The 25,887-nt window shown below is 39.8% G+C and overlaps 1 protein-coding gene across 1 annotated transcript in view; it reads left to right on the forward strand.

The window, feature by feature from the left end:
- LOC125466299 (vesicle-fusing ATPase) overlaps positions 1-25,887 on the forward strand; it is a 223,030-nt gene that overhangs the window by 136,544 nt on the left and 60,599 nt on the right. The window contains exon 17 of the mRNA XM_048560618.2: positions 3,813-3,892. Coding sequence (XP_048416575.1) covers positions 3,813-3,892 — 80 coding nt within the window. The remainder of the gene's footprint in view (positions 1-3,812; positions 3,893-25,887) is intronic.

The raw sequence follows: 25,887 nt of genomic DNA on the forward strand, positions 1-25,887 counted from the left end.
AAGGACGCATTGTCGAGATAGTGGTCCTAATGGTTGGTTTCCAACAAGTTGAATACTTGGATAAGCGTCTGAACACTGTGCTAAAGGTTAAGGGATATGATTCATACATATTCAGTATAAATTATGGTCTTTGATGGATTGTCATAGACAGTTAAATGCCTTTTCATGGTGTTGGTATGTGGAGAGTACAATGATACAAATTGCATAACCATCATTGGCTGCAGTCTCAAGTCCCTGGATTGCAGCTTGTATTTCATTTCTCATACTTCAAACCTTATATGAATCATCATCAGAACTGAAAGGAGTTGGAAATTGCTGGTTTTTATGCTTTTGAACATGGCAGAGGAGGAGTAAGGGGAACAGATGGTGTAGAGGCCCAGTGCAAAAGACAAAGGTTGCTAACTGAGGTGAAAGACAAATGGAAATATAAAATAGTGTGGAAGAATGAAAATGAGGAGGTGGGGTGGGGAGAGGCAAATAAAAATGTAAGAAAAGTGCAAGGAAAACATCAGGTCTGAAGTTGTGGAATTCACTATTGAGTCAATGAGGCGCCTATAGTATTGTTCCTTAAACTTGCACTGTGCTTCATTGGAACATTACAGCAGGCCCAGGACAGAAATGTTAATGGGGTTTGTTGAAATGCCAAATGACTGGAAGGTCAGGATCATTTCTACTGCTAGCCAGAGGTATTCTTCACAGTGGTCACCCAGTCTGCGTTTGGTCTCACCAGTGGAAAGGTGACCGCATTGTAAGCAATGAGTACAGTAGATTAGATTGACTGAAGTAAAAGTAAAATGCTGCTTCACCTGGGGTATGGTTTTGAAAGTGAGAACATGGAATGAATGAATGGACAAGTGTTAGATCTTCGGCGATTGCAGACCCATTGTCTGATCTATTTCCTGCACTTCTGCCCTGCCTTCAGCTTGCCTGTGCTTCCCGGAGCAATGAAAGGATTCCCCTTATTCTCACTTTCTACTTCGCCTCTCTCCACATTCAAAGATCATCCTCTGTCATTTCTGCCACCTCGAGCAGGATGCCACTGGCAAATGCATCTTCCCCTCCCCAGCTTGCATTCGGCAGGGACTGTTCTCTGTGCCATCATCAAATACTGATCTGTCACACTTAAAATTTCTTCATTTGGCCATGGTCCCATCCCATGCAATCATTTTGTGTTTGTTTCAGGTTTCCAGCATCTGCAGTATTTTACTTTTATTACACTGTCAGTGAACTACTCTTGAAATAACGTTAGTGTATGAAGTAGGAAACAGCTGCCAATTTTCCAGTCCAATAAGGAAAGAAACACTGCAAAACCTGGTTCTGGGGAATATGGATCAAATGGCAGTGGAGGAACATTAAGGGGACTATGATTGCTGTGACAGACATAAAGTTTATATCAGTTGTGAAAAGAGGAGTATGAATGGATCCGACCCAGATAAATTGGGCTCAAAGATTAGCAGGCAACTCTGTAACTGAACAATGGAGTACAACTTCAGTGGTAGCTTTTAGAAATATTTCAAGCGACACTTGCAAAATTAGATTCATTGAATAGAAATAGCAAGGACATGTTAAGGGCAAATTTTTCTGAACTAACTTGAAGTATTTTGATGAGCTGCAGAGAAAGCTGATGAACGTAGTGCTGTTGACATGGTATACGTTGACTTCTAAAAGACGCTTTTTTAAATACCACCCAACCAAACATAAAGTTGAAGTTCATGGAATTGAAGCATCAGTAACAATGTGGCTGCAAAATTGACTGAGTGACAAGAAGCTGAGTACAGGTAAGCAGCTACTTTGGAAACTGGAGGAAGGTTAATAGTGGAGTTCCCTCAGGATCAGTGTCAGGAATTTCTTTCCAATGTGTATATTGATGACCTGAACTTTAGTGTACAGGACTATTCTCCTTTTGAGAAGCTAAAATTGTGAAGAAATTTGATAAGATATTTTCAAAGTCATGAGATGCCTGCAGAAGGCAGATAGCGAGCAACGGTTGCCTTCGGCAGAGGGATTGAGAAGCAAAGGACATAGATTTAAGGGGATTGGCAAAAGAAGCAATAGCAACATGAGAAGAACTTTTTTCACACAATGAGTGGTTAGGATCTGAATGCATTGCTTGAGAATGTAATAGAGACAAAGTCATTTGAGGCTTTTAAATCAGAATTCAAATATCCCAAAAGGAAAATGTTGCAGAACTATGGGTAGAGTAGGGGAGTGGGCCTCGATGAATTGCTCCTTTTGGAGGATAACTGAGATGTGGTAAGCTGTCCTATGAGTTTATCATTCACTGATCAGTGCCGCAGTCCCTCAATAATGCTATGAGTGAGGCTCAATTTGAATTTTACACTCAAACCTTTTGAGTGGAACAGTGAGTAACACTGGAAGGGTTTCTTTCAGACTGGAGATCTGTGACGAATGGTGTTCTGCAAAGATCAGTGCTGGGACCCCTATTGTTTGTAACATACAAAAATAATTCTGAGGAGAATTTAGGTAGTTAATAAGTTTGCAGGTGACATAAGGATTTGGGGAGCTGTTGCTAGTGAGGAGGATTGCCAGCGGATACAGCAAGATATAGATGGGCTGGAGGCTTGAGCGGTGATATGGCAGATGGAGTTTAATGCAGTCAAATGTGAGTTGATGTATTTTGGGGGGATCTAATGCAGGAAGGAAATATGCAGGAAGGAAATATGCAGTAAAGGACAGAACCCTTAGTTGTATTGACATCACATTTACAGAGGGATCTAGGTGTAAAAATCCACAGTTCTCAGAAAAGTTGCAATACTAGTGGATAAGGTGGCCAAGAAGGCAAAAGAAATGCTTGTCTTTGATTGCTGTACAGTGTGTAAAAATTGGCAGGTCATGTTGCAATAGTAAGGAACTTTAATTAGGCCACATTTGGAATATTGTGTACAGTTTTGGTTGCCATGCTGTCAAAAGGATGGAAGCTTTAGAGGGGTTACAAAAACAGTTACAGGATGTTACCTGGTTTGAAGGGTATTAGCTGTGAAGAGAGATTGACAAACTTGGTTTGTTTTTCCACTTAAAAGTCACAAGATGACAAATGATCTGACAGTCTACAAAATCATGAGAGGCAAGGATAAAATGGATAGGTTTTTTCCAAGGAAGAAATGTCAATTACTAGGGGACAGAGATTTAAATTAAAAGGGGGAAAGTTTAAAGGAGATATGTAAGGTAAGTTGTTTATATGGGGTGGTAACTGCCTGAAATGTGTTGTCAGAGAAGGTGGCGGAGGCAGATACAATAACAACATTTAAGAGGTGTCTTGACAGCTATGTGAATATGCAGGGATTAGAGGGATGTGGGACTGTGTAGAGGTAAAAGGTTTTTTACGTAGAAAGGCATCATTTGTTGGCGCTGTCTTGGTGGCTGAAGGGCCTGCTCCTCTGTAGTACTGTTCATCATTTCTTCATTACAGAACTAAAATAGTAGACTCAGCATAAAATTTGCTTGGCTTTAAAAAAAAGGCTTAAGGGGGAGTTACTGTTTGTTTGAAAACACTCCCCAGAGTTGACATTATCAAGCAGCAGTGACCTGAGTGTTCTGTGTACCTTAACTCGCCTGTCACTTATTTAAAGTTGCATGTAGAACAAAGGTGCAAGAAAATTGGAGAGTTATTCACTAAGCTAACTGCCAATGTAGGAGATTGTGTGCATTTTATATGTGTTCCCTGTAAACAATAGGAGCTTGTCTGATATACAAAATGTTCATGGAATGAAATTCCACCCTCACCAAGGATTTGAGGAGCACAGAGTAGAAATTAACATTTTTAAAAAATCTGTTAACCTGTTTGATTTCAGATTATGTTCCAATTGGCCCACGCTTTTCAAACCTGGTACTTCAAGCTCTGTTGGTCTTGTTGAAGAAGTCATCTCCTCATGTAAGTGAAAAATAGCTTAAAATAAACATGACCCGATTAATTTATTTAATAATGTTTTCAATATACCAAGGACTTTTAATTTTTCCTCGAATTTCCATGTATGTATTGAATTAATGCTTCTCAGAACGTTTGAGCAGTTTCTTCAAGGCATGTAGTGGAATTAAGTGTTGTTTATTTATTGAGGATACATCAGTCTCGAAAACTGAAGAAAATTTCCTTGTGGGCTATGGTTTGAACCAAAGGTGAATGCTCATTTTGACTTGGTCTCAAGCTTTTTTCAGAAACTGTTTGTCTCCAAGGCAGTTTTTAATGCAAACCAGCTGTTAAATTCGTATTAAATCCTTGATTTTAATGTGCAGTATGCAATATGAAACACAGCAACTAAATTTGTGAATAACTAGTTCTGCCAGATTGATGTGATTATTACTGGATAACCAGATTTTGGTTGTGTGATAGGTATTTGCCAACAATATCAGTAAGTTCTTTATATTCCCCAAATGGAGTAGAATCTGAAAGATGGCACATCTTGACAGTATTATGCTCCTGTCATTCTGTATGGAATTGACACCTAAAATAACGTGCCTGAGTGTCTCTTGTAGAATTAAGCCCTCCTTAAGATTTTTAAAACTCGAAGGTAACGTTGTACTCATACAGCCATAGGCCAGACTAGATTCTACATAGCTTAGCCCTCTTGTGATGTATTTTGTTTCCTTTTGTTATCCAGCAAGACTAATTATGGTATAACACGGTGTGAAGCTGGATGAACAGAGCGGGCCAAGCAGCATCTGAGGAGTAGGAAAGCTTGCCGTTTCGGGTCGGAACTTTTCTTCAGAAATGGTGGAGGGGAAGCCTAATTATGGTGTTGGGGCTGATATTGGCAAATTTAGTTCACTTCAGGGGTGTAACCTGGAACCATCTTGTCTATATATCTATGCCACATAAAGCTTGCTTTACCAGTTGAGAGCACCTTCAGCACACTCTCTTTTAGTAGTGACTGTTTGGAACATGTTTTAGGCACCACTGATTAATGCAACATTTCCTTTGGCATGATTTAACTGAGGATTCCTAGTACTTTTCAAAGATATGAGGAAGATTTTGAATTGTAGTGAAATAAAATTTTGGTTTCTCAACTTGCCTTGTTGTAAGACAGTTGGTTAGTGAAAACATTTTGTGTTTGATAAGTCTTTGTGGTTTCATGCTTCTGCACATTTTGTGCAATGAACCAAGCAGTTCTTGGCTTGTTTTTTTTTTCACATGGCATTTTACTTTGTTCAACTCTTGGTATCATGGTGCTTCGAATACATCCGTCCTTCCCTATGCCCTTCTTATAACCCTGCTGTGTTGCCGTGGAATATGGATTCTGGAACTCCTGCCTCTCTCTCCAGCGACACCTCCGGTTAGAATGGCTTCCATTGTCAACCTTGCGAATGTTAATTGATTTATGTCAATTTATTATAAGAATAACTCATCTTCATGCGGCACATATAATATAGCAAACCATTCCATGACAGTTTAGATGTATGATAAGGTGAACAAGTGGTTGTGGAGTCAAAGAAGAGATAAAAGTTTTTTCGTGAAGAATTGGGTTTTAAGGATGCATTTCATAGAGCAGAGGGAACCAGAGGGCTCTAAAAGATTTGGGACAAATTCTATAGTTTGGGTCTTAGAAGACTTGATGTGCAGCAACTAGTATAATAATGAAAGAGTGAGACATGTGTAAAACCCCAGAATTGGATCATTGTATCAAGGAAAGCAATGCAAGACCATGGAAGGGATTTAAATGGGAGAATGAAAATTTTAGAAGCTGAAAGACTCATGCTTAATGTAGGTTAACGAGCACAGGGCTGATGAGTGTTCAGGACTTGTTTTGATGAAGTTTATTAGGGTGGTGAAGTGGGGGTATGGGGTTTTGTGGGTAGGGGTTGCTGAAGAGAGGTCAACCTGAAGGCATTGGAATATTGGAGACCAGGGGTTATTAAAAGGTTTTTAGAAGGGCAAAGACAGTGATGTCACAGGTGAGAGTCACCGTGTGGAGCTGGAGGAACGCAGTGGGTCAGGCAGCATCAGAGGAGAAGGAAAGTCGACGTTTCGGGTCGAGACTTGTTTTAATTTCTTGTGAAATGCATAAATGAACTGTTCATTATTTGTTTCCTTTAGCCTTAGGTTAGTTTTAAATTGTAAAACTTTGTATCATTTTCCTTTTTATAGCCTGTTTTACAGGTGATTTTCTCCAAATGGAGGTGACATACGTCAATTTTACTGAGAGTTGGTAAAGATTTTTTCCTTTTAGACCATTCTTTACATTGTGAAACTCTTGCAGCTGTTTATACTTTACAGTAAAGCACATTTTCTGCTTTTGCTTCTCAATCCATTTGCTTTTCTCAAAGTGCTAAACTTTGCTGAGCCAGCCACCACCACAATGATGACTGCAGTAGTTGGGTTACTGACTCGTTTCCCTTGACATCTGCACCTGTGCTCTCATGTGGATCTTGGGATATAGAATGGAAACTGTTAACTTAGTTTTCTTCAATTTAACAGATTCAAGGATAGTATTGGCATCCTGAAATGTAACTTAAAAGCAACAAAATAACAGGTCAGATATAGAAGCTGCACATTCCAACAACATAGTGCCATGACACAGAGATTTTAGTAGTGCAATTGCAAGGTCATTCCCCAAGATAAAAAGGTTTATAAGAATAATAAAAACTGAAAGAGCTGTAAATCAGAAACAAAAACAGAAATTGCTGGAAATGCTCAGCTGGTCTGGCAGCATCTGAGAAGAGACGCCAGACTTAATGTTTCGGGCCTGGTGACCCTTTCTTAGTTCTGAGGAAAGGACACCGAACCCGAAACATAAACTCTGATTTCTTTTTGTGGATGCTACCAGAGCTGCTGAGCTTATCCAACAATTTCTGTTTTTGTTTAAAAGAATAATGTCACTGGCTGTTTGCTGATATATGGAGGCTTGTGAACTTAAATTTTTGGTCCTTTTTTTAAATATATATATTTTAGTGATTCTGTTAATGACAATATCAAAACAAATTGCACAGCTCAAGTTTTATTTTAAATAAAGAAAAAGATCGGCTTCTGTGAAGTACTAAAGCTTTAAAGTCTCTTTTTTAGAATTTAATGAGTGGTTTAATCTTACAAGTAAGTTCAGGCGTCTGGCAAAGTGCAGTTAATTATAGATCAGCCGATGGGATCATAGTCAAAGGTTTTTATCGATGCAAAACTAAGAGGCAGCTGCAAAAAAGTATAGGTGCTCAGTAATGAGAGTTATTGACACCAATAATCCTTTTGCCCAATGACTAGTTATATTCAAACCCTGTGTGTCAGAGTTCTGTCCGTTAACTTTGCGTTTTCACTTGTTAATTACTGAAAGTTAGTTGTGCAAATTTGTTCAAGTTCCAGTGATTTCTATCCCAAGAAATGAGGAAGGAGCAATGTACATTGTGTATTTTTTAATCCTGCCTCAATTAGGCAATTTTTTATTTAAAGATGCAAGCTGTTATTTTGTCAGACTTGAACAGATGTAGTAAATTGAAGTTGCTGTTCAGTAATTACCAGCTTAGTTTTTTGGTTCAAACTCTCTAGATTGTTGGCAAAGAAATCAACTACTGCATTTTTGGAAGCACTGTCTTTTGACAGAGATGTTGAACAGAGGTCATGTCTACACTCAGGTGAACATAGAAGAACAATGGCACTATTTTGAAGAAGAGGAAGGCATGTCCTTTCCTCTGGCCAATATCTCTTGATCAATGCCTAAGTCAAATTGTTCATATTGCATTCCTGCCTGTTGAACACTGTTTGGTGCAAATTGGCTGCTGCCTTTCCTATTATACAGCAGTGATTACACTTCAAATATACATCATTGTCTGTAAAGTATTTTGGGGCATAATGAGATCTTGACGTACGCTAAAGATTTATGTATTTTCCTGTCTTTCATTCACAATTTTTCATGGTGCTATCAAAGCATGAATTGGAGGAGATGGTGTGACAAGATTTAATTTAGGTTGTGTAGATATAAGTAGTTGCTTCTGTGTGGCGAGAAGTGCTTCCAGGCTAGGAATGAAGAAAACGACGAGATTGAAGTAGCTACAATTCTACCAAAAAAATAAGGAAAATAGTTGCTTTCTGGCATTCTTTATTCTCAATTGACATAAACATAAAATTCACATTTGAAACTTCTTTATAACCAAAGATTCTGAGCTTTAGCCCCACTTTGGAGTGAGCACATAGTCTAGATTGAGGGCATGGAACATTAACTTGAATAATAATACTTCTCACCAAGTACTCCTGTGGGTATAAATAATTCTCTGCCATCTTTAAATAAGATCTAGAAGGTCTAGAGTCATAACCAATGTTCATCTAATAACCCAATTGCAAAACACATTTGCTGGTCACTCGGTTCAGTTGCTACTCGAGATTAGTGATTTTCCTCAGACATGTCCAAAATTCAGCTTGATTACACTACATTCAAGTGCTGTGAGCAATTCTCATCTTTGTATTTCAAAAATGATACAGTGATACTGGAGAAGGTGTAAAATTGATTTATAGGGATAATACCAAAGCTATGTTACAATTTTCAGGACAGATTGGAGCAGTTATTTTCCAGAAAAAAGGAAAATTCACATTGTACCTATCTACTGGAGATCATTGGAAAAAAAATGGTTTAATCAGCTAGATACTGAGAAGGTGTAAAAGAATCAGTCTGAAATTTGCACCCAGGCACATAAGATAATTGTCAATGAATCTAGGGAGTTCAGGAGAAATGTTTCTGCCTGAGATGGGCAAAAATGTGGAGGTCTACTACAGGTAGTAGTTGAGGGGAATTGCACAATACTCTTACAGGAAGCTAGATAAGTACTTCAGGATGATGACATTTTTTGAGTGAGGAGAAGGCTATACAAATTATTTTGGATAAAACAGTGGGGCTTACATGAAATACAGGGGAAAATAAAACAAAAATGTATGGTGGTGGTGATTGAATTAATGGCCTGAATTTTACAGGGATAAATTATATAGGGCCAGTGTTTTTTTTCGCAGGGGCAGCAGATATTTTGGAGTTTTAATTCCACTACTCTTATCTTTTGGACCTGTCAGGTTTCCTGCCTAGAAGTCAGCTTAATTGACTTGAGAACTCTGCTTCGGGTGCAGAACTGCTTTCCGACCTCATGGTGTAGGGAGGCCCAATTATTTTGACCCTGGTGAATCTAATGAGAAAGTAGGGAGATGTGCCTCATCCATCTGCTCTAACACCAGTACTGTACAGGCACTTGCTTCTTTCTGAAGCTGCCTCAGCTGCCTTTAACTGCAGTTTTTGCTAAGGCCTGGAAAACTTTGTAGGCCTTTGTTAAGCCACATTGGGCCAATCAGAGGCTGTGTACCTTTTTAAAATAACTAGGTTGCCAACAAGCCTCCTGGGAGCAATTTGGCTGACCAATCTTTGCTCAACCTTCATTAAGCCAAAAGTGAGTTGGAGTTGAGTTTCAGAGTTTTGAAACTTCATCTTATTCAGTTTGTGAGAGTCCACCCTTATATTTCAATAATTGCAGTGATCATAAGATGGCATGACCTGAACTACTTTACAATTCAAAAATAGCCACTTAAGTTCCAAGATCTATTCAGAACTTTAGTATCATCAAAATCTTCAATTAAAGTTTGCTGGGTGACACTTGGAAAGCTATTGCTTTGCCCTAAGGAAATGCTTTTATTTAAGAATACAATTTATTAGTCTCTGGACCTGACCTGTGAATTAGGAAAGAGAGACAGACTTAGAATTATCCAGAACCTTTCACAACCTTAGGACCTCCCAAAGTGATTCAAAGGCAATTAAATAATTTTGAAGAGTGGTTGCTGTTAAAATGTTGAAGAAATGGTGAGTAAGCAAGCATGAAGCACTCTCTTTCACTGTTTTGCGGACAAGACCACAAATCAGCTAACTATAACGTAAATGACCTGACACCAGTGCTAATGGTGGCACCACTTCTAGGCTTCATTCATTGCTTTTCAGGAATAAAGGAAAATTGCTGTTTACTGTAACATGTCTGGCATGGATCTTGAGAATTATATATTTTTCTGTTCCAGGAAAAATCCTAAACAGACTGGTTACAAGGGATTTGTCTGAATAGTGGTCAACGTGCTGTTGTTTTGCTATAAAAGTAAATTGAGGATTGTTTTGTAATTGTCCATTAAAAATAAAGCAAACTTCATTTTGTCTTTGTACAAAACATTGGAAAGGCTTCCACAATGACTGTGTCCATCTTTGGTCTGTTTCATTTTGGATGAATTGTAAAGGCCTGGCAATGATGCAAAGGAAGGCCACTCAAATCTTGAATAGCTTAAAACCCTAATTGCCAGCATCGGCTGAGAGCTGGATGTTTTACAGTCGAACAATGTAGACATTGAAGTCTTCACAATAATGTCATTAGATTTGGTCCGTAGTAAGGAATGGCTTTGGAGAGTCAAGAATCATGAATTTAAGTTATATTGGCAGACACACTGGAAGATAGTTGTTTTCGCAGGCAGTAAACAATGTTGGAAGTGAACCTTCATTGTAAAAAAATTGCCAAGAGAAATGAAAGAAATTACATTTTATGTAGCTTGTTTCATAACCTCACAATGTCCCAAACTGCTTTACAGCCTATGAAAAAATGCAGTTTGGCAGTGTAGTCACCTGAACTAATGTAAGAAACATGGTTGCCAATTCTGACATAGCAAAGTTGTCCAAGCAGCAATGCGGTAATGTCCAAAATAACAAGGTGTAGAGCTGGATGGACACAGCAGGCCAAACAGCATCATAGGATCACGAAGTCTGATGTTTCGGGCCTAGTCCCTTCATCAGAAATGGGGAAAGGGAAAGGGGTTCTGAAATAAATAGGGAGAGAGGGGGAGGCAGATAGAAGATGGATAGAGGTGAAGATAGGTGGAGAGGAGACAGACAGGTCAAAGAGGTGGGGATGGAGCCAGTGAAGGTGAATGTGGATGGGGAGATAAGGAGGAGATAGGTCAGGGAGGGCAGACAGGTCAAGAGGGTGGGATGAGGTTAGTAGGTAGGAAATTGGGGTGCGGCTTGAGGTGAGAGGAGGGGATAGATGGGAACGAGCTGGGCTGGTTTTGGGATGTGGTTAGGGGAGGGGAGATTTTGAAGCTTGTGAAATCCATATTGATACCATTGGGCTGCAGGGCTCCCAAGTGGAATGTGAGTTGCTGTTCCTGCAACTTTCGGGTGGCATCATTGTGGCACTGCAGCACGCCCAGGATGGACATGTCTTCTGAGGAATGGGAGGGGGAGTTGAAATGGTTCACAACTGGGAAGTGCAGTTGTTTATTGCGGACCGAACGTAGGCGTTCTGCAAGGTGGTCCCTAAGCCTCCGCTTGGTTTCCCTGATGTGGAGGAGGGTAATGTCCAAATGTGTTTTAGAAGTGAGAGATAAATTTTGTTAGGACAGTGGTGATACACCCCAAGTGCCTTTAAAACCATGTCATGGCATTTTTTGCTTAGGATATATGGGATCTTACTTTAACTCCTCAGTGAAAGAGAGCTCATCAGATTCTGCAACATTCTGTCTGTACTGCACATGAGTGTGAGCCTTGATTTCTGGTGCTTTTTATGGTCCTTGAACCCAGCTTCTGACCTGAGTGGAGAGAATAGAACTACCAGAATCACAAGTGTGAGGGAGCTGAATGTATTCCTGAATCTAGTTAACCTAACTGCATTTAGAAGAGCAATTTCTATACCAGTGCTTCTAATTTGTTTTGCTTATTCCTTATCTTAAGATTGCTCTCTTTCCATTGTAGTTGATGATGTATTCTGCATTGTCTGCCCCATTCCTCGTATCTCTGCTCTTGTTGCTTCCTTTCTTTCCCTCCAACAATCACGATGAAGTTTTCCTTGTCTTCATCTTGCATCCTGCTAGACTATTTATTCCAGAGACCAAGCTCTGCCACTTACATCACCCCTAGCTTGATGCCATCACCAAAATCATCATCTCTCCTTTCTCTTTCGACATTCTGAAGAGACTGTTCTTACTGTGATACCATGATAAAAAGAAAACTTTTCTGGTGAAAGGACATCAACCTGAAACAGTAACTCACTTTGTGTCTTCACAGAAACTGCAGAGCCTACTAAGTATTTCCAGCTATTTCTAATTTTTACCTCTGATTTCTGATGTCGACAGTTTTTTGTTTCTGCTGTGGTGAGGAGTGTCTTCCAGTCAGTCAGTTTTAATGGACAGTCTTTGTCTTGACAGGTCAAAAAAGAATTGGCATTTTTCACCTTTTTTTTTGCTTTTGCCAGAAGATTGTGGCAAGAAAAGGTGATATATGGAACTCACTCCATGAAACTCACCTCATGACCATGTTCACTATAACAGATTTGGTGGATAAGTGGTTTTCCTGTGTAATTTGTATTGCAATAGAAATGGTTCGAATTTGGCAGCAATTAAGCAATATTATATTAGATCTTTAACTCTCAGCCCCTCTTCAAACATTAGAAAAGAACCTGTGTCTTGCATGCATTCTGTTCTGATGGAATGTATGGAGAAAAGCAGGCTGAATTCATTGCGTAAGGAATGACGATGACTTAAGATTAGGTCAATGTTGCATGTCAATGTTATAAAATGTACAATAGCAGCATGCAGATTTCATGTACTTTGCTGCCATGCGACAAACTGAGATGCCATTTAGGTTGCAATTTGTTGTCCACTTTAAAATGTCACACAGCCTACAAAAGATATTTAAAGGTACATTGGATTTAAGTGAATAGGCCGCAGTGGGGGAAAATGATTGTGGTTGAAGCAGCTATAATTGGGACAATTGATTTAGATGGGTTTCTGCCTGCTGTGATGGAATTGTGCTTCACAAAAGCAACATGAACTGAAAAATGATTTGTTAAAATATAGCTGATGGTAGGGACTTATGTATTCAACATACAAAGATTGAGTAACTGTAAACAGCAGAGGAGATGAGAAGGTTAGCCAGTTTACAAATGTATCTAAGCTAAGTAGTGCAATACTTATGCAGGAAACCCTTCCACTTCTTGGTTTTGGTAATTCATTTTTCATGTGTCTGATTATTGAGCTTTTCTTTTTTCACTTGTTCGTTGTGTTTCTCTCCTTTCCGATTTTTTTCTATTGTTGCAAAAAGGCAGTTTTAACTCTGCATCTAATATTCACCCATCTAAAAAGAAATTTATCCAATCATATAGCAAGGAAAATACTGACAGTTCGGTTCCTCAAGCTGCATTTACTGATCTCGTCTTTTACTCCAGTACCTTCATTGTGTAATGTACCCTATTGGATCTTGTGCCAAAGTTACTTGAAATACCCTCCTGCCAGAAATTTACTCTGTCACTAAATTCACTTCGTAAAAAAGAACATTAAGTAAAATTAATCAGTTTAAAATGAGTTTCTAACTTCCATGATTTTTTTGAATATTGAGCAATGGATAAAGTAAAATGATGGCTAGGCCACCAAAGATGTGGAGAGGAGCCATAATGAACTTTCAAAACGAGGAGTTAATGGCTTGGAGATGATGGGATGTTAGTTGAATCAGACCAAGTACTCCATTTCTGATCTGGACATATTGTGCCAGGACTGCAAATGCATTAAGAGTTGTTTTGTCTCCAGTCGGGCTAATGTGCGCAATGGCATCAAGTCAAGTTTTAATCTTTCGTTTCCTCATATGCAACACTCTCTGCTGTTTGATCTTCTCCTTGCTATGGAAAATGGGCAAGCAAGTCTTTTTGTTTTAGAATTTATTGAGCCTGGGAAGGGGGTCGAGAGGATTAATGAAATTTAGTATTCTTTACTGTTACTAAGTGAAATTGAGTCTTGTTTGGTGGTGCCTAGATATTGAAATTGATTCTACCGGTCCAAAGTGAAGTTGCATAAAACTAGTTACAAATGATCTATTTTCTAACTGCTAAATGTATTGAATTTCATTTGGTTGAATGAGCAATTAGCAACTTCATTCTTGCTTTCTTCGGATCCTTCATTCAGCCTTCCATTAATCAGCATTCTAATATTTTATTATTGACTTCAGTTAGACTTGTCTATCGAAATTAAATACAGAACAGCAACTAATAGTTAAAATGTGGCTTATTTTCACACACTTCAGTTTCCTGAGCAATTGCACAGGATCATTACCATTCATCCAGCTCATCCAGCTATAGTCAGTTATTCTTCTCTGTGCTGAGTATCATAAAAGCAGAATTAGTGAAACTTAGAGACATAGAGCATCTCTTTATCCACTGCATTCTTGGAATAAACTAAAGTCCTGTTATAATCTGTATTTTTTTGGTCTTGGTTGATTCAGTGTTGAACTCAAAGAGGTTAATTGTATATAGTGGGCAGAGTATAATCCGTCCCAGCAGTCCAGGATGGAAATGTTTAGCACAAGATGTCTTATATATGTAAAATAACAGCAATTGTGTCGATTGCGACTATAGATCATTGTGATTTAATGGGATGGATTCATTTTTTAAAAACAGCACACTCAGTTGGGTGTATGTGGGGAGACAATCACCGTGCTCTGTGTTTGTGACTATTTTGTACACAGTAGAAGGGCTGGGAGTGAGAGTGAAAAGGCGGTCACAACGGGGAGTCGAACGAGAGAGAAAAGGACCTTGGTTGAAATGAGCAGTGCCTGTTCTTAGTGCCTGTGTGGGCTACTAATCAGCATGCATGGTCACACAGACTACAGCTCGACGAGTAGAAATAACTGGAAAATTTTATTAGCTTTTATTTTGCTGTGCGAAATTCACTTGCAGCTTACAGCACAGCAACATGTTTTTCTATAACAAAGTATCTTCCGCAATCAGCAGTCGGTATTGCCCCGAATTAAAAAGAAGTCACCGCCGTGAAAGCCATAAAGCCCCTCAAGACCTCTATAGATTCTGTTTCAACCTTTTGTAACATCCACTTCTACAGGCAGTGAATGAACCTCCTCCTTTTACACTGTGGACTATAGACCCACCATTGAGTTTATCCTGAAGAAATGGATTTTAATTTCTTTTTAAGCATCAGTCCTGCCTTTTATAATAGTTTGGTTTTGTGTTGATGAGTGATGTGCATTTTGCTAAGTTATACAGATATAATGATCATTGGAAATTTGCAGGGAGGCAATTTCTAACATTATGAAGTGGTTCTTTATATTTCGTTTCAAATGTAAATCTCCAAAGAGTTGGGTATTTAGCAGAAGTAATGTTTAATGGTTTTGCTCTGATTTTGTCTAACTCTTGAGTGCAGAATAGTTTCTAATTGTGTGCACACATTCTCAATGTAATTTTAGTTAACAACTGCAGAGCGATTGCCTGTTTTCACAAGTGGTAGTCACACTAGGACCTGTTTAATGAAGAGAACTAGTTTGCTGTACCTATAATATGCAGATAAACAAATGTTCTTCCTTCCCACCCGAACTCCCAACTGTGATGTGTTTTCCCCCGCTCGCAATCTCTGATTGGACTTATACATATGAGCTGTAATGTAATGTGGTGTTTTTATTGGAAAGATTCTCAAAATATAAATGACATTTCTAGTACCTGTTAACTTGGAGCACCATGGGTATTCTCAGGGCCAGAGGAATGAGAAATGTCAGGACGATGAAAACTAGAGAACTTGTTGAAATAAACAGTGGCATCCTGAAAAGCCTCCATATTACAGAGGAGGTGGTACTGGACATCTTAAAACGCATAATGGTGATTACCTTCCTCAGGACCTGTTCAGGGATATCCCAGACATTTATGGGAAGCTAAGGAAGTGATTGCTGGGCCCCTTGCTGGGGCATTTGTATCATCAATAGCCACGGGTGACGTGCTGGAGAATGGATGGTTGCTAACATGGTGCCAATATTTCAGAAAGGTGATTGGGAAAAGCCAGGCAATTAGAGACCAGTGACCCTAATCTCAGTGGTGAATAAGCTGGGGATTCTGAGGGACAGGATTTACATGCGTTTGGAAAGGCAAGGACTGATTAGGGATGGTCAACATGGCTATGTGTGTGGGAAATCATATCTCATTAACTTGATTGAGTTTTATAAAGTCATACAGCATGGAAACAGACCCTTCAGTCTGACCAGTTCATGCCAAACAAAATCCCAAACTAACCTAGTCCCACTCACCTGCTCCTGGCCTATAAATCTCAGAATCTCTCCTATTCATGTATGCATCCAAAAATCCTTTAAATGTTGTAATTGTACCTGCATCCACCACTTTCTCAGTAAGTTTATTCCACACGCGAAACGCCCTCCTCTCTCCTTAAAGATGTGCCCCCTAGTCTTGATATTCCCCATCTTACTGAAAAGACAACTAGTTCTATACATCTCATTATATTATAAATCTCTATCAGTTCACCTCTCAACCTCCTCCACTCCACTGGAAAAAGCCCCAGTCTGTCCAACCTTTTTGTAACTCAAACCTTCCATACCCAGCAACATCCAATTAACTCTCTTCTGAATCCCCTCTCGCTCGATAATAACTTTCCTGTAACCGGGTGACCGGAACCGGACACAGTATTCCAGAAGAGGCCTCACCAATGTCTGTATAACCTCAACATTATGTCCGAAGCGAGTTTTGAGAAGATTTGTAGCTCAGGTTGAGGTTCTGGATGTGAGTTTGCTCGGTGAGCTGGAAGGTTAGTTTTCAGACGTTTCGTCACCACTCTAGGTGACATCATCAGTGAGCCTCCGATGAAGTGCTGGTGTTATGTCCTGCTTTCTATTTATCTGTTTAGGTTTCCTTGGGTTGGTGATGTCAACGCAGGAAATGGCATCACCAACCCAAGGAAAACTGAACAGATAAATAGAAAGCGGGACATAACACCAGTGCTTCATCGGAGGCTCACTGATGATATTACCTAGAATGGTGATGAAACATCTGAAAACTAACCTTCCAGCTCAGCGAGCAAACTCACACCCATTATGTCCGAACTCCTATACTCCAAGGACTGAGCAATGAAGGCATGTGTGCCAAATGCCTTTTTAACCATCCTGTCTATATGTGACGCAAGCTTTAAAGAATTATGCACCTGCACCCCTAGGTCCCTCTGTTCTGCAACACTACACAACCTACCATTAATTGTACAAGCCATACCCTTCTTTGTTGAACCAAAATGCATTTATCCAGATTGAACTGCACGTGACATTTTTCAGCCCATTGACCCATTTGATCAAAATCCCATAGTAATCTTAAAAAACCTTCTTTGCTGTCTACAATGCCACCAATTTTGATGTCACCCACAAACTTACCAACCATGCCTTCTACATTCTTATCCAAATGATTTATATAAAAAGGCAAACAAAAGAGGACCCACAACCAATCCCTGTGGAACACCGCTAGTGACAGTCCTCCAGTCTGGAAAGCAACCCTCCACCATCACACTGTCTCCTGCCATTAAGCCAATTATGTATACAATTGTCAAGCTTGCCCTGAATCCCATGTGACCTAACTTTACTAATTAGTCTACCATGTGGAACCTTGCCAAAAGCTTTCTTACAATCCAAATAAACAATGTCTTACTGCTCTGCCATCATCAGTCTTTTTGGTAACTTATGCAAAAAAAAAGTCGTTTTTTTCTGAGGAGGTGACAAAGAAGATTAAAAGTAGAGCAGTGGACGTTGTGTATATCGACTTTAAGGTGTTCAACAAGGTTCCACATGGCAGACTGGTTAGCAAGTTTAGATCATATGGAATTGAGGGAGAGTTAGCCGTTTGGTTACAGAACTGATCTGAAGTTAGTAGAGAGGAGCAGTGGAGGGCTGTTTTTCAGACTGAAAGCGTGTGATCAGAGGTGTGTCACAAGGATCATTTCTGGGTCCACTGCTTTTTGTCCTGTATATAAATGATTGGATGTGAAAATAAGAGGAATGGTTAGTAAGATTGCAGATGACAGCAACATTCGTGGTGTAGTGGATGGTGAAGAAGGCTATTATTGGACCTTGATCAGATAGACTTTAACTTTGGTAAATATGAGGTGTTGCATTTTGGTAAGGCAAACCAGGACAAGACTTAAACACTTAATGGTAGGGTCCAGGGGAGTGTGTTTGTCAGTTCATTGTGTATACGAGTTGGTGTGTCATGTTGCGACTGTACATGTTTGGTTAGGCTACTTTGGAATACTGCATTCAATTCTGGTCGTCCTGCTATAGGAAAGATATCATCAAGCTTGAAAGCATGTATAAAGTTTACAAGGACATTGCTGGGGTTGGAGGGTTTGAGTTATAGAGAGAGGTTTAAATAGCTTGGATATTTTCCCTGAAACCTCAGAAGCTAAGGGGTGACTTTTATAGAGGTTCATAAAATCTTGAGTGGTGAATACTCCAGGTAAGGGAGTCCAAAGTTGGAGGGTGTAGATTAGATTTAATTTGATTTATTGTTTGATTTGAAATATTAGGGAGGCAATGGCCTAGTGTTACGATTGTTGTACAGTTAATCCAGAGACCCAGATAATGTTCTGGGGACCCAGGTTCTAATTCTGCCATGGAATTTGAATTCAACAAATATCTGGAATTAAGAATCTAATGATGACTGTGATTCCATTGTCGACTGTTGGGGGGAAAAAACCTATCTGGTTCACTCGTGTCTTTTCAGGAAGGAAACTGCCATCTTTACCTGGTCTGGCCTACATGTGACTCCAGACCCACCGCAATGTGGTTGACTCTGAGGTTGCCCTCTGGGCAGCTAGGGATGGACAATGACTGCTGCCCTTGCCAATGATACGCTCATCCTGTGAATGAATAAAACAAAAATTGCAGTCACAGCTTTGTTTACGTTTAAAATGAGAAGGAAAGATACTCATGGACCTGAAGGCGCAACTTTTTCACAGAGGGTGGCGCATGTAAGGAATGAGCTGCTAGAGGAAATGTTGGAGGTGGGTACAGTTACAAAATTTAAAAGGCATCTGGGTGGGTACATGAATAAGAAGGGATTAAAAGAATATGAGCTAAATGCTGGCAAATGGGACTAGATTAATTTAGGATATCTGGTCAGCGTGGACAAGTTGGTATGGCTTCACCAGTAGAGGGTTTTCCTTGATTCCAATGACTCTAACTTTGGTGGGGCTTCTTGATACAGTACTCAAGTCAAATGCTGCTTTGATGTCTTTCATCTCACTTGGAACAAGGCAGGAATATGTTGTCAAAATGAAGTAAACTGGCTTTAGGATGAAAAACAGTCAGCTGGGCTAAAAGGTACCTATTTGAATTGACAGATGACTGTCCTCCCATCAAATCAGTATCAAAATGGTCAATATGAGGGCTGTAACACACTATTAAACTTACCCAAATTGGACATATTGGGAAACGAGTTTCAACCAAAATGAGGGAGGTCACATTTTGGTGAGAAAAAATGAAGGCACGAATGAGTTGGAAACTAAAGCATCCAAGTGATGTGTGGGAGAAAAGGACTTCAAGTAAGCTTTCAAAAATCATTCTAACAATGACAGATTAATAAGACTTCTGTTCCAAGGCAGTATGTACAGCTATCTCCTGCTTTTCCTTCAAATTTTCTCTGGAAGTGCTTATTTGTTTACAGATTTGCAGATATTTGAGACTGGCAACTCATACAAATTATCATTTTTGGTGTGAATGTGTTGGTTCCTGACCTCGGATGGAAGGAATCTGAATGAATCCTGTTCTGTCCCACCAATTTGCCTGTGAAATGCTGTTTAATGGAGGTTGGCGAAAAATTATCTGGAACGAGCCCTTTAACCCACAAGCCCTCACACTCCACCCCAAAGTAATGCACAGGCCCTGAAACTAGTTGTGAATTTGTTGCTGTTACCTTGGCTAAAACTAGATCAATCATATCAGAGACCAAATCAGGTATCTTCCTGGGTCTGTTAGTGCTGTGCTTTTTCCTATGGGAGAAATGGTTTATTTCCCTAAAATTATAGTGCAAGGGAACATCCAGTATGGATACTCATCATTACTTTGGAATGTGAGCAATTCTCACGTCGAAAGGGAGATATCAAGAAAGCCTTTTCTGGTTAAATGTTTATATACAAACCGCAGAGAATGGCTTCTTTGTAAATATTTTCAGGCACTGTGCTGTCTACTAACCATAGAGATGAACAATAAAACAATTTAAATTACAGGTAAATGAGAGGTGTCGAGCTTCTCTGTGGTTCACACAGTGCTGTCACCAGTGAGTTGGCTTCGGGTTTCAGTAACAGGCTGATACAGGTTTTTTTGAAAGGGGTAATGGATTAGCTGTAGAGCTCAGGGAATGAGGAGAGAAACTGGCTGAGGCCACGCCTTCAGTTACTAACCTCTCCTATCCAGTCCGCTATGCAAGCACTGCTGTGCCACCCAGGTGGGGTTTTTAAAAAAAGACACCTAACAATATGTGATGGCAATGGACAAAGATGGTGCAAAGCACGTAAGGGCTAAAATCTGGACAGTGGTTTATAGCTGCTGCTTTGGCACATTTCTGCGGTTAGGATGAGTTCCTGCAGACAGCAGTTCTGCTGCAGGGCAAAAAAACTAATGGAGATTTTTGAAGAACTGTCTCAGTAGTCACTGTATGATTTATTTATATACTTTGATTTTAGAAGAATGAGGAACATGTATCCTGACGTTTAAAATGTTATTAATTGCTAAGGCGACAGCAGTGTTCTATTGTGTATTATTGATGTTTCAATGGTCAAAACTAGAGTGTAAGGAGAAATGTTGCAGATTTTAACTATGCATTCTTAAGTGCTGCTTTTGTCATGGCTTTTTCTCCCCCTCACTGCTACTGTGAATGACCTATAACCTCATGCAATTCAAACCAGTCTGATGTAGATTTTGATAAATCTCTACAGGCGTGTGGACTTTTCAGTTCCTGGAAGTTTTAACAACTTCTGAATACAGTGATACACATCCCCTGTATGCAACCAGACCCCATTGCAAACAGGATTCTTTCAGTTCAGAGCTTGCTCGACCAAAGAAAATTGCTCATTTTCATGGTGCAGAGATAAGCTACATAACAGCAAAGCAAATTTCGTTCTATAAAGTGTTGGTGAAGTTGATAAGTCCGACAATGTCCCTTGGTCTCGTTTTCCCTTGCTCATTCTTCCTCTCGCTTTCTCACACCCCTTTTCCCCCCACCACACACTCTTTCCCCCATTCCTCCCCCACCCTAGTGCTTGTCCCACCTGAAGGCAACTTCAAGCTAGGTGTCACTCTCATAATTGTTTCATTCAGTTTTCTTTACAATTTTTTACCCACTCAAGTATTCACGTGGGTCATATGAGGGAAAGTTGAACTTTGACTAGTGACTTTCATGTTCTCTGACACTTGTGATGTGTTTAGTCTTTAACACAATGCTGGATTTCTTGAAGGTTTGCCAGGAATGAATAACAATGAGCTATAATGTTGCAACAAGCAAAAGTGACTCATTCAGATTTTAGGCTATATAAGCAGTTTAATAAACAAGTTTGAACATTACTTTTTAAAATGTTTATGTACTTGATATGTGTGTTGAATAATTGGAAGTACAAGGGCTTCGCCACCTAGTGCCTATGTAAGTTTATTGTTCTTTGGTTAGCTAAAATAGACATGTACGCTCATTATTGTACACTTAGTCATCAGAAAGTATTGATATGGCTGGGTCTAGTTCACTTTCTGGTCAATGGAGGGGAGTCGTAACCTGGTGAATGTATGCTCAAGGAACAGGAGTTTAAGGTGGTAGGGAAGCTAGATAAACGTATAGTAGGTAGAGAGAGAAGAGATGGTGATAGGTTTGAGATCAAGATTTGACTGTAAGTTGGGAGATCCCGTTGGGATTATACAGGACATTGGTGAAGCCTGTTCTGGAAGACTGTCCAGTTCTGGTTGCCCTGTTTTATGAAGGACATTATTAAGCTGGAGAGGGTTCGAGAGATTTCCCAGAATGTTGCTGGGTATGGAAGGTTTGAGTTTCAAAAAGGCTAGAGAGGCTGGGACTTTATCACTGAAGCATAGGAGATTGAGAGGAGACCTCGCAGAAGTTTATAAAATCATGAAGAGCACAGATAGGGTTAAAGGTAATTGTCGTCCCCTGAGGATGGGGGCTTTCAAGACCATTGTGAAGGTGAGAGAAGAGAGATTTAAGAAAAATGTGAGGGGCACTTTATTTCATACAGTGATTTGCATGTAGAATGAACTTCGTGAGGATATGGTGGATGTGGGTACAGTTACAACATTTAAAAGATATTTAAATAAGCACACGAATAGGAAAGCTGAGAAGGATATGGGCCAGGTGGGACTAGTTTTAGTTTGGGATTACGTCCAGCATGGACTGGTTAGACTGAACGGTCTGTGTCTGTGCTCTATGACTGAGCCAGGGTGTTGGAGATGGCAGGAGACGTAGGACAAGCATGATTTGATTTGATTTATTCTTGTTGTACATCCCAAGATATTGTGAAAAGTATTGTTTTGCGTGCTATCCAGGGAAATCATACCTTGCATAAGTACATCAGGGTCATAGAAGAGAATGCAGATATAGCTACAGAGAAGGTACAGGGTAAGATCAACTCTCATACAGAAGAAGTCCGTTCATAACTCTGGTAACAGTGGGGAAGAAGCTGTTCTTAAATCTGTTGGTACATGTTTTCAATATTCTGCCTGATGGAAGACGGTGGAAGAGAGTATAAACCAGGATGGGATTATGTTGGCTGCTTTCCTGAGACAGTGGAAAGTGTAGATGGAGGAAGTAGAAGGAAAGTGGTTTTCAAGATGAACTGGGCCGTGTTCACAACTCTCTGTAATTTCATGCAATTTTGGGTCAAATGGTTGCCATATCAAGCTGTGATGCATCCAAATAGGATGCATTCTATGGTGCATCTGTAAAGATTGATAAGTGTCATTGTGGACTTGCTGAATTTTCTTAGTTTCCCAGAGAAGGATAAGCGATAGTGTGCTTTCTGGTTGGATGCAGCAGGACAAGTTGGTGAAATTTGCTTCTAGGAACTTGAAGCTCCTGACCATTTCCCCCTAAGCACCAGTGATACAGACAGGGGTATGTGATCTGCTCCACTTCGTGAAGTCAAGAACTGGCTCCTTCATTTTGCTGATTTTGAAGGAGAGATTGTTGTCTTTACACTATGCCATCTATCTGTTTCCTGCACTCTGTCTCATCATTGTTTGAGATCCAACCCACCAGAGTGGTGTTATCAGCAAATGTGTAAATGGAGCATGGAGATGTCTATGATACCAATCTTCCCTCTCCCTTCATCTCCCATTTTTGTTTTTAATAAAATGTCAGCCTGTTCACGGACATAATTTTTTTGAAGTTTGCCATAGGCTAACATAGTGGTTAAGAAGGTACAAAAACAAACATTGCTGGAAGCTCAGCAGGCCTGGCAGCATCTGTGAAGAAAAAATCAGTTAACTCATTGCATCCAGTGAGCCTTCCTCAGAGCTGTGTTTGACACGCTTGCCTCCATTAGTCAGACCTTTTGAGTGCAGCAATTGGTATGTCATGTTGAGGTTGTACAGGACAAAGGTGGAAGACTCTGCTGGACTGCAGTGTCTAATTCTGGTCGCCCTGTTACAGGAAGAATATTATTAAATTGGAAAGGGTTCAGAAAAGATTTACCAGGATGTTGCCGGGAATGAAGGCTTTAAAGTATAGGTTGGAACTTTTTTCACAGGAGGTTGAGGGATTACCTTATACAGATTTATAAAATCATGAGGGATAAGGTAAATGGCTCATGTTTTTTCCCTTGGACGGGGGATTTCAATACTGGAGGCATATTTTTAAGCTGAGAGGAGAGATTTTTTTAAAAAAAATTTTTATTACACAGAGCAGTTTGTGCATGGAATGAACTTACTGAGGAAATGGTGGACATGGGTATGATTGCAATGTTTAAATGACATTTCGATAGGTGCATGAATAGCAAAGGTTTGGAGGGATATGGCCCGTGCGCAAGCAGGTGGGACTAGTTTAGTTACGGATTATGTTTGGCATGGACTGGTTGAACCAAAGGGTCTGTTTCCATGCTGTATGACTCTGACTCTATGCCTATGAACGACAATTATAAATTTCATCTCCAAACATGAGACTTATCTTGATAGCCTACACCAAAACCTTTGCCCCTGTGAGTGAATCTCAAGGCTTGGAAATTATCACGACTGCTTGCTGAGATCTGTGAAAGCAGGATAAGGTGTAGGGATGCAGTGAATGTGGGAGTAGTGGGAGGGCAGTTGAAATAATTGAGCCAGAGCTCCACAGCAATCGTTGCCCTGGATATCGTGACCTGCAAATTTTGCCTTGTGACTAATTTGTGATCCCAACCCCACTTTGGGAAACCCTCTCCTTCAAAGTTGAGATTTCCAGCGGTGAGTAAAGACACCTTCAGCAATCTTTCTGCCATTTCCTTTTGCTGTTGTCCCTTTTTTTTGGGTGATTTCTGTCTTTGTAATATTGAATAGTTGAAGGGAAATGAAAAGTTCACTATCACATTGGATCTTTTCTAAATAAGCCTACAATGAGACACTGGTGTGGGTTGCCCCAGAGTCATAAAAAAGATCAACAAATAACTAATTTAAACATAACCATAAAACAAAGGAAGCATGTAAACCTTAATATTTCTCTCATGGTCCATCATACATGAAGGAAACTTTAAAGGCAACTTTTGTTTTCTCAGCACACTTTATTTTGCTATTATTTATAGCTGTATATTGTCTTGGGGGAAATTGACCTGTAGTCCACATTTGCAATCCCCACACTAATCCAATAGATTCATTGTTTGTACAATATATGCAAATTTGCATTTGTTAGTTTTGAATTCTGTTTATCTGCCTAACTTGGTAATTGATTGCCTATGAAAAGTAAATCAAGTAATCTATCTTCTGTTTTGTATCAACCTAACAAGATTATACTTAGTTTCTGCATCCAAAGCAATTTAAGCAGAAAAGTTCATGAATCTAAACACTGACCCCAAGATACTCCACTCAACACTCCTACTTCATCTTTCACAACTAGACCATTTTGTGTTTTTCTTTTAAACTCAATTTTGTCTTCTGCCCTGGGTTTGAATGAGGAGGCCATTCAGTGCCTTGGCCTTGTTCTACCCTCTAGTTACCTTATATATGCTGTGTAATCCCATTTACCACGCCTTTCTTCCATATTCCATGTTGTCTTTATGTAACAAAAAAAGTCTCAGCAGATTTTGCCCTGAAAATTCTGCCACCTGCCTCCATATGCCCTTTTTGCTTCCTAGTTTCATTCCTAAGTAAGTTTGGGTTTTAGTTTAGTCAGAGATTCATTTGGGGGTTTTGCCAAAACTGCTTTGAGTCTGAGTAATTTATGAGGGACTTCTGCAATCTAATTCCAAAATCCTCAAAAATATTTGAGGTCTATTAATTGATTTTGATTTTTTATTTTGATTTTGAATTTATTGTCATGTACTGAAATACAGTGAAAAGCTTCATTTGCAAGTGGTACAGGCAGATCACAGCAAGCAAAGGATGTACAGATCGAAAAGACTTAGAAGCATATAGGTTACATTGCAGGTTACATTATTTGAGGCTAGGATCCATTCAACAGTCTGATAATGGCTGAAAAGATGCTCTCCCTGAACCTGTTTGTGCACGTGTTCCTTTTCAAAGATTTCCTCTTCGGATTCAAGTGACTGTTAATAACTCGACACCTGTTGCAAAGTGCGTAGTAACATTTCCGAACAGGGTGATGGGACTTCTGTGGCACAGGTGCTGTAGTAATGTCCGGCCTCTGGGCCCACAGCCGGTTTGAAATCACACCTGTTCCAGACGTTTCACAATATCTCTGTACAGATTGTTTAGAAGATCATAGAATCCCTACAATGTGGGAACAGGCCCTTTGGCCCAACAAGTCCACACCAACCCTCAGAGCATCCCACTCAGACCTGTCCGCTATAGCCCACCTAATCTACACATCCCTGAGCACTAGCATTGCCAATCCACCTACCCTGCACATCTTTGGACTGTGGGAGGAAACCGGAGCACCTGGAGGAAACCCAGGCAGACACAGTTGGCGATGTGCAAACTCCACACA

The sequence above is a fragment of the Stegostoma tigrinum genome, chromosome 31, assembly GCF_030684315.1.
Source record: "Stegostoma tigrinum isolate sSteTig4 chromosome 31, sSteTig4.hap1, whole genome shotgun sequence".
Classification (NCBI taxonomy): Eukaryota; Metazoa; Chordata; class Chondrichthyes; order Orectolobiformes; family Stegostomatidae; genus Stegostoma; species Stegostoma tigrinum.